Source organism: Argiope bruennichi, chromosome 3 (genome assembly GCF_947563725.1).
Source record: "Argiope bruennichi chromosome 3, qqArgBrue1.1, whole genome shotgun sequence".
NCBI lineage: Eukaryota > Metazoa > Arthropoda > Arachnida > Araneae > Araneidae > Argiope > Argiope bruennichi.
Genome location: NC_079153.1, coordinates 142,264,788 through 142,278,767, shown reverse-complemented (window position 1 = coordinate 142,278,767; position 13,980 = coordinate 142,264,788). Strand labels below are relative to the sequence as shown.

At 29.2% G+C, this 13,980-nt stretch overlaps 1 protein-coding gene across 1 annotated transcript in view; it reads right to left on the bottom strand.

The window, feature by feature from the left end:
• Positions 1-13,980, bottom strand: part of LOC129963783 (protein virilizer homolog) — a 111,062-nt gene that overhangs the window by 79,959 nt on the left and 17,123 nt on the right. Inside the window, exons 5-8 of the mRNA XM_056078337.1 lie at positions 8,738-8,885; positions 4,758-5,926; positions 754-840; positions 17-162 (exon numbers count right to left, since the gene is read on the bottom strand). Of these exons, the coding sequence (XP_055934312.1) occupies positions 17-162; positions 754-840; positions 4,758-5,926; positions 8,738-8,885 (1,550 nt within the window). The remainder of the gene's footprint in view (positions 1-16; positions 163-753; positions 841-4,757; positions 5,927-8,737; positions 8,886-13,980) is intronic.

The following is a 13,980-nucleotide window of genomic DNA, read 5'->3' as shown; positions in this document are numbered from 1 at the left end:
ATGGATAGTTTCAAACCTTTCATCGTGCTCTTGATTCTCTGGATATTGTAATATTTCAAGAAGTTTGTCAGATTCTATTTGCATCTCTTCATATATTTTTTCTTCTTTTTTATTTTTACATTTTGTTATTTCAAATGGAAACAAAGTAGGATCTGTAAAATTCTGTAAACCAGGGGAAAAAAAAAAAAAAAAAAAAAAGATTATTTGAAAACAATACCAATTCTGCAACATAAGATTAAATGACTTTCATATGACAATACAAATATCAGTATTAACAGTTCCATCACTATAATATTAAATTACATATAAACAGAAAAATGAATCTGACCAATAACTTATGTAACGCATTTTAAAATTTTTAACCATAAGACAATAACCAATTTAGAAAGTTTTGTCAGAGAACTAATTTTTAAATCTCGGTTTACTAGTATTCAGAAAGCTGTTAATCAAACAATGAACCTTATCACTCCTTATGAATCCTTAGTGAACAGAAAGATTTGAATAAGAAGAATAAATAATGTTAAAATATTTTTGACAGAAAAAAAGCAGAGATATACCTTTTATATATCATGTAACATTTCCTCAGATAAAATTTAAAGGGGGGGGTCGCTTGATCATTACTAAATTTAATAGAATAAGTTGCAATACAAGCCTTAAAATATTTAATAACGTTTATCATATTCAAATTTAAATTAATTCCTCATTTAAAAAAAAATATTTTTACTCTTCATAAAAAAAATAAAACACACAAACCTGAAGTGTAACAAATTCACAATTATATGGTGAAAAACTTGACATAAAATTCCAAGTTTCATCACCTAAATCATAATCTATTTCACCCTAAAAGATAAAAATATAAAAATTAGAAGAAATCAATCATGTAAAAACATATATATAATACTATCTAATATAAATAACATTTCTGAACTTATATAGCATTGTCAAAATATTTTATAGTCAACCAATAATGAAATGAAAATTTTTAATTTGTTTGCTTTAGAAATCAATCACTATTTAAATGCAGTGAAATAATAATTGAAGCTATTAATAGAAATTTTTGTAAGAAAACATTTTTTAATTCTGATAAGAGATTTTAATCCTTGCAGTGCTTATCCTGCAATTTTCATGTGCTAATAATTTTTCTCTCTACTTCAAAATTCATTTCATATTTTCAGGATTTAAATTTTGATCATATATTTTCTATAATGTTTAGTTTTTTAATCAATGTTTGGTCATCAAATTACATCAGTAACTTGCTATAGTTTTAAATTTGTGTAAAATTTACTATAAGACTTTGCAAGGTTTATTACTATTTTCTTTTGTATCCCAATATAGTTTAAATGAAACGTTTCACGAGATACAGACCTATTTTCCAGATAGTTCCAATATTTTGGATATGAAAGTGAGAGTGATAATGTTGACAAAGAAATGAAAATTAACTTGCTGCTAATGTTATAAACTGCTTTCCGGCTGTAACAAAAAGGTATCATTTTTAAAAAATTCAACAATTCCTGGATCAATTACTGCAGAATATTTATGCATTACATAAAAAAAAACACAGCCCACTGACAAAAATCTCCATCCTTTCTCTAAAAAATTTCCACTCTTGGCCATTTGAGATTGAATGTGTAGCCAGCATTCTACAAGCCACATACCTTTTAATTCTGAAGGAGCCAGAAATTTGCAAATAGTGAGCTTTTCATAACTTCAAATAATCTCAAATGAAAGCAACAACAACAACAAAAAAAACCTGCCTAAGAAATATAAATTTTATTTTAAAAAAGTGAAAAAAAACTTGGTAATTTGGTAAGTAATTTGGGGGGTGGGAGGACTGAGCTTGTAGATGCTGACCCTTTGAATGAAACTTTAACCAGACATTCAAAACATGTTAAAGAACAAAACTGGAAAACATGTTAAAAGCTAAAAAATTCTTTGGAAGTTTAAAAAGTAGATTAGAACTTTTATAGAATGAAGTAAAGAAATCTGTCACTAAAGAAAAAGAAATAAATTATTTTTAAAAGAATAAGGCATGTTCTTTAAGGCGAACGCTTATGTTGAAAATTATATTTTTTGACTATAATAATATTTTTTTGACTATTTTTGTAAAAGATTTTGCAAAAATCTTTAAATTCTTAAATTTTTAATTTATTTTTTTAAAAAAACTGTTTTGCTTTTCATTTTATATCATCTAGAAGCTGAATTATAGCTAATTAAAAAAAAAAAAAATGTTGCTTACTGGTAAGTTCACAGGGTGTCTCAGTCTACAAACAGAAGTCACAGTAAAATGTAGTTTTTAATTTGTAACCAGTTTTCTTAATTTTAATTCACATATAATAAAAATAATTATAATGTTGCTATAGTGCATGGCATAATTTTTTGAACCCATTTTTTAATTAATTTCGGGATATTAGTTAGCAATATCTTCACTCCAGTTTCATGTGACTTTCCTTTTGAAATTTTTTTAAAAATTAACAAAGAGACTGGGAGGAAAAAAGAAATTAAAGATAATTTCATTGAAAAATTTCAGAATTATAATGTGATTGCAATTCATAACAATCCTGATAAACTTATAAGCATGCAATCTGGAGCCATTGAAGATTTAGTTGCTGCTGTTCAAGCATTAAACATTTTATGCATGGCAGGCGTCCAGCAATAGTCAACAACTAGTACAAATATCAACTGACAAAGACACAGGGAAAAACATTTATTGGAAAAGTCATTAGCTTTATTCAAAATATCATAAAGCCAATATATATGATATATGATCAAATGTTGCTATAAAATCCCCTACATAGAATGACGCAAGATGCCAAATGCTTAATCCAATTAACATTTGGTTTCAGAACAACAGTAAAGCCTTTGGGATGGACTGCGCAATTTTGAATTTCGGTCAGATGACATGGATGACACCTGAACTAATGCCAAATTTTTCAAGCTGCCGCACTATACCAATGGGAGAGGTTTCAGCTCTGATGAATTTAGTGTGCCTCAGACCTCCTACAAGGCATGTTTGGAAATTGAAACTTTCTGGTTCTGAAGCTGAAAATCTTATCACAACCTCACCACAGTGTGTTAGATGTCACTGAAAACTTTGATGTCTTTTGCTTTAAATGTAGTTCTAAAACAACATTTCATTAAGCTATTTTTTCAGTTTAATGAAGGTTGAGCTGGTATACTAAGTGTACTAAATAAGTTGCTAGTGAATATTACAGTTATTTGCAAGAAAGCCTAAAGAATTTGATTATGAATATATTTGAAATTCAAAAAGACATTCACTACCAACTAGAAAATTTCACAGAAATAAAATGTGAAATCAGCTAAAGACGAAAAGTTCAATGCATACAGAAAAAGAATGTTTAATTTATGTGGAAAGAATTTTAGATTGTTTCCTAAAAAGAACATACTTTTTTTATAGTAATACAAACTTTAAACACTGTATAATAAAAAATTGTTGCATTACTAATTATTGAGAAAAATTATTTTTCCTAAATAACTTTTTGAAATAAATTATCAATTATTAATGCAATAACTCCAAACTAATTAAAAAAGTTTTTAATGAAATTTTTAAGGAATGTTTTGTATGCTATTTTTAATAAATTAAAAGTTTTGATGTGTACTGCAAACTTTTTTATTTATAGCCTTTTTGTATTAGAAAATAAATAGAAAATTTTAAATAATTATATTGTAACATACAAATCTTTATAATATTTTTCCATTTTAATCTATCTCTTAAGATTTTAATTCATTTTGAAGATAGCTGTGTTATGTGCCTAGTGTACAAAGAAAATTATAATTATACCATTAGAATTTTATGTAGTGTGTTAGCCAATTTGATCAAATTTTATAGAACTTTACTTCAAATTTGTCAATTTAAAGAAGTTATACATATAGATTTAAAATATATATATATTATTTAATTAGAAAACATCAAAACAAGCTTTAAAAAATATTTCCGAAAATTGGCCTGCGAACATAAGCTGTTGCTTTAAAATATCAGAAAATTTTGAGAGATAATCAACTACCCCTTCTCAAACATCTAGTTTAGACAATTTTTTTGCAATAATTACAAAAATAAGTTTCTTTTTTATTCCTAGTTTAGACGATTTTTTCACAATAATTACAAAAGTTAGTTTCTTTTTTATTCCTAAGAAAAAATTTTCAAATATTCAATATTATTATGCAATTTTTTTAATTAAATAATTTTAACTATTTCTGTTGTTCAGTTATAAATACTTTTGGATTGAGTTCAAAGAAACAAACCTATATTAAACATATAATGAGCTACTTTTGATGCAAAATTCAAACATTAAAAGTGCTATTTTAAATGATGAGATTAATAGATTAATTAATTGTAATCGAAGTATTAAGTATGGAAAATTATAAAAAAAATCATTTTAACCCACATTAAACAAAAAAAGGGGGGGGGGCTAACAGATCTATTTCAATTTTTGCCAAATTAAAATGGCAGTTAAAAAAATCATACACATTAACAAGACAGCATAAATGAAATATTTAAATTCACAATTAATGAAACCTAAATTAAAAATATTAAGATGAAATAGGCACCTCAAAATATCAATTCAAATTGATGCATTCAAATATTATAAATCACCAAAATTTATATTAACACAAAGTGTTTTTAAACCAAATTATTAAAACAGCCATCTGAAAGAATAATATTGGGATAACAATCATTAACAAAGAATCAATACATAATTTTAATAAAATAAGAATAAGAAGCAAAATAAGTTTCTTACAATATCTATAGTTCTATCTTCAACATCTGACATGTCTTCTTCTTCACTCACAATTTCTTCATATCCATCATCTTCTGTATTCTCGCCATCCTGTATTTCTCCCTCAGATAAATTATGAAAATGTTCGCTAATACTTCGTTCTCTATGCACAGGCTCAAAAAAGTTAGTGTGGTGTAAATTGTCATCACCACCTCTGTCATCAAATATCTCTAATGGTTCATCTTTAGGAGTACGAGGGCCAGAACCAATTCTCTCATCAGGAGGTGTTTGAGGAGTACGGGGTCTAACTTTCCGTGGAGATGGGGGGGTTGTAGGTCTCTTAGATTCTCTCGAATCTTTACGAGTAGTTCTGTCAATAAATGAGCCCCGATCACGATTTCTATCTCGATCACGATCCCTAGTACCAGAATCTCTCATACGATCCCTCTCTCTGTCCCTATATCTGTCTGAATCAACTGAACTTCTTTCCCAGCTGGTCTCCCGAGACCTTCGGCCACGATCTTTGCGTTTTGAATCACTGTCTCTACTTCGCACATCATCGTCTTTATAATCATGTAGGTCTCTATCCCAAGGCCTATCTCGATTCCTGTCTTTAGAGACAATGTCTTTATCTCTATGAATTGTAGGAATTTCCAGCAAAGGAGCTCTAACATAGTTTTCTCTTTCATGTGTTTGAACTTCAGATGTTCCAAGATGATCTTTGGGATCCCATAGAGATCGAGTGGTGTCAGGAGGAGCTTGGTAAATGTTTCCATCAGGTTGCCTGTTATATAATTGGTGATCGTATGACTCATTTGGTCCTTGATATTGTTCTTCAGATGGGACCCATGGTTTAGCATAATGTGTATCATATTGTGTATAAGGTGCTGAAGTAGGGGTTACCTGAGGAACTGGGACAGGAACGCATTCTTGATATACCATTGATGGTGGAGGTTCAGAGAATCCACTAATAACATTAGGAATTTCAGATGTGTACTGGACATGCTGCTCTGGCTGTGGATGAATCAAAGGTGGAACTTCAACAAACCGTGAAGCTTCCACCACTGATGCCCTAACAGGAGGAGGAGGAGGTTCAGGAGGAACATCTGCAATTCTAGAATTTCTATCCCACTCAGATATGGCTGGATCTCCAACAGGAGATTCAAATTCCTTAGCAGTAGAAGAATGCTCTAAAGTGAAAAAAACAACAACCAATAAATGAGGCGGTTATTAAAAGTGGCAACAATAAATCTCCAAGTGACCACGTTGGCTTATGTTGCACAATTTAAAATCTCCAGATCATAAAATTGTGAAAAGATCAAGATAAAATATTCTTATGATTTACCTTTTTTTTTCATGCACTTATTCATTATAAAAACTTATTTTTAAGGTCTTAAAGCTATAATATTTAAATAATTAGATTCTTAGAGGATTAAATTCTTAAACCCCATTATTAATTCAACTGCAAAAAAAAATCAATTGATAGGAAATATTATTGAATGTAAATGAAGATAAATTTCAAATTAAATAAAAAAAATTAATTCAATTACTAAAAATTTACTTAGTGTTCATTGTTTAAAATATGTTTCTACAATTTCCTAAATAATGCATTAACATAAAAAAAGGAAAAATAGCTTTATTTCATCACTCAGCACAGAGAATTTTGAATAACAGTTTATATTCATAATACATATCTATTATTCAGTAGTCTATATAAATTAGCAAACATTAATAAATTTGTTGAAATGCATTTAAAAAATAATCTTTTAATACATTAGTCTTTAATGACAAAATACATATTCAGTATTAAATGCCTTTGATTCATTTCAACCAAATTGCTGAGTTATAAAAAGCTAACTACAAATAAAATGAAGATAAGAACCTAATGTAATCATACTCTGCTCGTATGGCAGAGTATGGTTGAATACAACTGCAGACCAAAACACACTGTTCATATGACAAATTGAGTTTTATTTTAAAAAATTCTAATGTACAATAAATACATTCATTTTCTGAAAATACAAAATTATCTCTATGATTCAAATATATTTACTAGTAAAAAAATGCATGTAGGTCTTGTAGTACTTAACAGGGCAGGCTAGTAGATTTAGCCACTAATTTTTGAACAAACATTTTGAAAGGAAAAAAATATACACTTATATATGATAAATAAAAATTAAGACATTTTCCAACAGAAACTTCTGAAAATATTATTGAAAGAAAATAAATTTTAGATTACCTTAAAATTAAAAAATATGTACATATATTCTCAATAATTACAATTCAATTATTGTTCAATATTTTCTCCTAATTTTAACAAATTTCTAAAATTAATTTTAACACATTGAACACAAGCGCACAATCATTTTCAAGAAGAATTACAACACCCTCTCTCCTATGATTCATTCATTTAATGATAACATTGTTATTAGCTTATCCCAGCTACACCATGCTGTGCTTGATATTGTGATTAATTTGATCTTATGATACCATGTTACATATGATTTGAATATTCTTCATTGCTTTTCAATCTTTCTACAAATATTCAATTATTTCATTGTTAACAGATAAGACAGAGATGCTTATTAATTTTTGATTATTGAGGTTATTTCATTCTAAATCATGCTAAAATTGAAATGATGAAAAATTTGTAGAATTTCTTACTTCTGAGCACTGCTGCTTTTATTTGTATTACAAACTGATAAATTTACATAATCATTAGCTTGAAATTCTGCCTTCTCATTCTAGTTCATAATTTCTTTTTATCAAACATGTAAACAAACTTCTTTTTAACAATGTAAGTAAATTATGAAACATACTCAATAATAACATAGAAAAAAATTGAATGATTTTACTTTTTCTTACAAATTGTTGAATATGGTTATAACTTTGCCTCACACAGCTTATCCAATGTTATAAATGAAGTTTCATAATTTCCATTTTCACATTAAAGAACCAATTTAAAATGCAATCAATACATAATAGAAGAAGACATCAAAATTTATAATGCTGGAAGGATTTAAAAATACATCCTTTGGTCAACATCCTTATAGGATGAGTAAATCTGATTAGACAACATCAAACAGGTTTCCTACCTGTAGCACTTTTTTTTTTCCCTACATTGTTTTGCATTGTGTATTGTATGAATATACCTAAGCATAAAAAAAATATATGAAGGGAATATGAAGTGCGCATTTTATTTTTATTTTTATGATGGATTGTAGTAAATGTAAATGCCTGCAATTTTTATACTTTTATATTTAAACTGATTAATTGAAATTTATTGCCAATATGCAGCATTATTTTTACTTTGTATTTATCATTACCTTTTTTTTTTGTTAATGAATCATTATTTACTTCAATCTGATTTTATAATTTGTGATTATGAACTTTATGAATAGAGAAGATCCCATTATAAGGAAACAATAGTTTTAATGTTACTATACATTTACATCAAAAGTGCACTACAAAATATATTCCCTCTTAAAATACTCTACCAATAAGCATGAGATTTTGTACTTCTATTAATTAATCTGTAACAATCATATAAGGATAATAATAATAATATAAGAGGATAACAGCCTGTCTAGATGGGCACTTCATCTAGTGATATATAATTCACTAGATGGATAAAATGCATGGACACATAGTTAAATATATGGACACAATAAACAATACAGGCCTGAGATTTTTAAAATAGAACAAGTTAAGCCTCTACTAAAATTTGAAGTTCATAATTACTTAGCTATTAGAACTGTAAAGAACAAGTATAAGAGATTAATTGAAATTAATTACACTAAAATTGCTGTAGAACAAGCTGGCTAACAAAGAAAAATAAGATCATATAAAACTACATTAAATAAAGTAATTATGCAATAAGTAGAACATTTTTTTTTAAATTTATACAGGATATTTTTTATAAAAAAAAATTTTATGTATAAATTTATCAGATATTTCAATCCTTGAAAAATTGCATTGATAGAATGTTCATAAATACTAACCTTGGCCTTGTGGTCTTGCATTTGCTTGAGGAGGTGGTGGTGGAGGGGGGGATGACCGTTCCTTATTGCTTACTTTGGTAATAACTCCATAAACTGCCAAGGTGACAGCACTATACCAACCTCTCAATACCAGGCCATCTGTAGGAACCTAAATAGATTATTTTAGTTTAATTATATTTCCACATTGAAAACTTATCTGGCGGCACGGCAGTGCCCCCGCCAAGTCGAGCAAAAACAAGCGGCACGGCCGTACCATCCTTTTCTCGAAGCAGTTCAGGCCATTTTCGACCCCCTATAACTTCGTTGTGGATAAAACTAGAAGCATGAATTTTCAGTAACCAAGCAGGCATTATATAAATACGGTATATTTCAAATTTGAACCAGAAGTTTAAGAATTATAACTAGTCAAAGTTTGTGAATTTTGTCACTGACTGACTGATTGATTGACTGACTGACTGACTGACCGATCATCAAAACTCTAAGGCACTTCTAGCAGACATAGAAGCTTCAAATTTAGAATACAATTAGTGTTTAGTGTATAAATCAAGGAAAAACTAAAATATGCGTGAAATAATAGACGGATCGATAAATTTCTCGAAGTTTCGAGCATTATCCATTTTGTCGGCAAATTCGCCGCCATGTCGCCAATTTTGTCAACAAGCTCTGGGATCACTGGCTCGGCATCCAACAGCATCCAATACAGATTACTGTAAAACGGTCTTTCTTATGATGACACTACTTCTTCTGGGAAGCAAAATTACAGGTTTGTAACAATATTTAATTTGAAATAATTCAATTTGAAGCTGTAGAAGCTGCAAACGCAATGGGTGACTTTCAGAGAATCAGTCTGGTAGAAGAAGAGCAAACTGATTTTCAAAGTATGATTGCAAAACTTAATGCCGATTAAAAAAGAGTCTTCGATATGATCACAAATAAAATTGACACAACTGATAATAACGCTGACGTTTTACGCTGTTTTGTGAGTGGAACTGGTGGGATTGGAAAGAGCTTTTTAATAAAAACTCTGAAAGTTTGGGTTAAGACGTATTTAAACAAAAAAGTGGCAGTTAGTACTCTAACAGGAATAGCTGCATTCAATGTGAATGGATTGACTATACATAGACTAATGCTGCTGCCTGTAGAACACAAGCAAACACTGAAGTACGAAAAACTTTCTGATGAAATGCTTCAAATTCTGAGATCAGATTTGAAAGGAGTAGTGTTGTTTATCATAGACGAAGTGTCGATGATATCCAATGTTACTTTAACATATATTCATTTACGCTTATCTGAAATATTCGACACAAGCGACGATCAGAATGGGTGGTTTGGAAAAAAACTTCTTGTAGTTTTCGGAGACCTCTTACAGCTTCCGCTGGTAAGAGAAAAGTCATCTTTTGAAAAACTATCAACTGCTGAAACTAAAAAGTTGTTAAGTTCCCTCAGTATACCGAATCTGTGGATTGAACTGTTCATATACGATGAACTTACAGTTAACATGCGACAACTCAACGATTCTGACTTTGTTGAAATGCTAAATATAATAAGATTAGGTGTGACTACACAAAAAGACCGCGACTTACTCTCGACTAGATTAATAACTCTCAAATCCAATTCAAATGAAAACAGATTAATTGAAATAATTGAACACCTCTCGAAACTTCCTGATGATACCGTTTGCTTATTACCTACAAAAAACATGTGTCAACAATTAAATACTGCGATGCGTAAATCTCTTCCACATCCCGAAATAAAACTTACAGCTGTAGATAGAATAGATTGCCCCAGATACTTAACAAAAAGAGCTCGTGAATGCATAAAAAAATATGAAGACGATGCTTCTATGACTGCAGGCCTGGAAGAGAACATAATGATAAAAATAAGAGCAAAAGTCATGTTAAGGCGAAATATTGACGTGAGTTTTGGTTTATTTAATGGTTCTATCGGTATCGTGCAAAGAGTAAAGTTTGATCCTGAAAATACAAAAATAATTAAGAAAATATACATTGCATTTAATAAAGAACATGTTTACGAGCTTAGTCCAGTCAAAACTCAATTTGAAATTATTAATAGAGCTTATGTTCATTGCGAACAGTTTCCCATATGTATATCCTATGCTATAATTATGCACAAAAGTCAGGGCCTAAGTCTAAATAATGCACTGATGGATATCAGTTCTGCAGTATTCACATCCGGTCAAGCTTACGTGGCACTTTCGGGAGTTACAAGTCTGGATGGCTTACATCTAATAAATGTTGACTTTATAAGTATTAAAGCGCAGGAATCTTCAATTTGTGAATACAATAGACTAAGAAGCATTTACCGTCCAGAGTTGTCAAAAATTGTAACATCAAAGCTTACGAGAAAAACTCATAGAGACAGGGAGTGGGCTTTGAGAAAAACTGTAGCTGAAACTCAAGAATTAGTATTGGAAAAGAAAAAGAGGTAGACTACATACAAAAATAAGAAAAACGATTTTCTACAAAAAGAAATGAGATGTCATCAAATACATAACTTGTAAAAAAACCAAGTCTCGCAACTCAGTTCTTCTATCGTAAAAAGTTGCGAGATCCATGTAATACCAAGTCGGTCCATTTATTCAGTTCATACTTAAGGGTCCTTCTGTCTTAAGTTATTACGTAATTAGCTAACCAAACAACATCTTATACTGACCATATCAATATTAAAAATCTTTTATGGTTTAAATAAATAGATTGACTTGGCAATCGCACTAAACTAATTTAATATAATATGTTAATGTAATCTAATTTAATGTAAAGATAGATTGTGTTTTCATGCGATGGCCAAGTCAATCTCTTTATTTAAACCATAAAAGATTTTCAATATTGATATGATCACTATAAGATGTTGTTAGGTTAGCTAATTACGTAATAACTTAAGACAGAAGGAGCCTTAAGTAGGGACTGAATAAATGGACCGACTTGGTATTACATGGATCTCACAACTTTTTACGATAGAAGAACTGAGTTGCGAGACTTGGTTTTTTTACAAGTTATGTTTTTGATGGCATTGATTTAACATCTAGCAAAATAATGCCATAAAGTTATGAGGCAAATGGGACCATAAAAAAGTATGCAAGTCAGGGTATAACCCTGCATCTAAATTAATTTAATGTGTAACGAATTAAGAGGCAAGAGCAATATAACAATTCTTTGAGAGTTGGAGATGCAAAAAGAATACATATTAAAATAAATGTGTTTTCTAGATAAGAGAATAATTATTTCAATAGCAACAATTTCATAATACATAATTGACCAAAAGGTAAAAAAGAGGAAATCAAAAAAGGTAAAAAAGAGGAAATCCAAAAAAGGTAAAAAAGAGGAAATCCAAAAATGTGATGTGAAAATTGTGCAAGGGAAAACATGCAAAAAGTGTTCATTTATAGTCAATGTGTATTAAAAATTAGCAAAACTACAACTCAATTAAGATTTATATTAGTTTCGAAAGATTTATAAAAGTAAAAAAATCTCTAGCTTGTGATCAGACAAAGACACTTTAAGAAATATATTGTCCAAGTTTAATGTATATAGAAAAAGTAATATGAAGGAAAAGGCAGTTCTTTATTGTAAACATACATCAGAGTATATTTTAGTAAACATTCCTTTAATGCTCAGTGGATCTTTGTAGTATATATCTCCAACAAATTGTTATCTCTTTTTTTTTTTTTTTTTTTTTTTTTTTTGCATTTTTTATTTACATGACTGAACTGATGTTTCATAATTTGCTTTTAAGCATCAATCACATTGGTACCACAAGCAGTTTCTTTCAAAATTCAGACATTGAAGAAAATTCTTCAGACCTGACACTTTTTCTGTCATTTGATAAGATTTGCCAGATATTTTCTTTACAGCTTCCTTTGACACTGGCTTTTTCCTTAGATTTTATTGTTTATATATATCTCTCTCCCTTTGCTAAGAACTTCTGCTCTGTAATTCTTTGCTGCTGAAATCATGTTTTTACAGAGATTTCTGCCCATTTTATCTTTAAGATAGTCATTCTTTTTATACAATTGAACTGTGGTTTTAAGACATAGCTCTATCATAGCTTTTAAGACAATCTGAATGACATCAACGATTCTATGTTTAATCTATTTGTTTCAGAAATGATGACAGTGCTCATGATACTAAAATGTGTCTCAACTCTGCTCATGAAAAGGTGAGAATGAAACTTGCCTTTTTTGACAATATTAGTGGAAATTGTTTGGAGTTTTCCAATTCCATTCACCAATTATCCACTAGTTCCTTTTACTGTTGTTTATTACAGGCAGTAGGCTACTAGTGAACCGCCAAGTCATAAGAAGCTCTTCCTGCAACACTAATGACATTAGTCATAAGATCAAGAAGTCTTTTAATGTCACAGAAACAGAATCTTCCTACAAACAGGATCAATAGCTTATGCAGATTGCTAAAACAAATTATCCAAGGATATCTTCTGCAATGTTCATGAGCATTACCAAAAAAAAATGATAAAAAAGAAGCAAAAAAAAGAAGATGCAAGAAAAGTAGAAAACTGCAGGCATATGGGAGAATCATATCTTTGATAATATCTAACAAACTCAACTAACTCAAGGATTTTTATGACTCACTAAAAATTACCTAACAGACAGCTAAATTTTTATTCTTTGTCAAGTAACTAGAACAGATTCTTTAATAAAATCTATTACTACCAAAAACCGTAATTATTTTCAAGACCTTCAATCAAGTTTATCTTTGTCATACCTTTTACTAGATCTAAGTCTTAGCTGTAGACTTCAGTAGCAAGAGTTGATTTATGCATCAATATAAGTTCAACTTTTTTTGGTGATTTTATAATTAGTTAATTGATATCATCAACAAAAACTTTCACATTTAATTGATTAATTTCTGGTTTTGTCAGCAGCACATATTTGATGGGGGGGAGATAAATTATTTATATTAATAGTTTTTTAATTTTTTTATTTCTGAACTCTGCATTCATATTATAGTCAAAAATGCCAAATATTCAAAGCAGAAAGAAAAAATATAGAGCTGCATAACTTTGAAATTATACAGGTCAAAATAACATGCATTGTAAATAATAAATGAGGTACTACTTATACTCTTTAATCAAACACAAGGATTAGCTATAATGCAATATATATGCTATAAAAATTCTTAAATACAATGTACAATAAAAGTTCATCACAAAAATCTAATACAAATTCAACAAAATTCTGAATTTGAAAATATCAATTTGTTTAATCT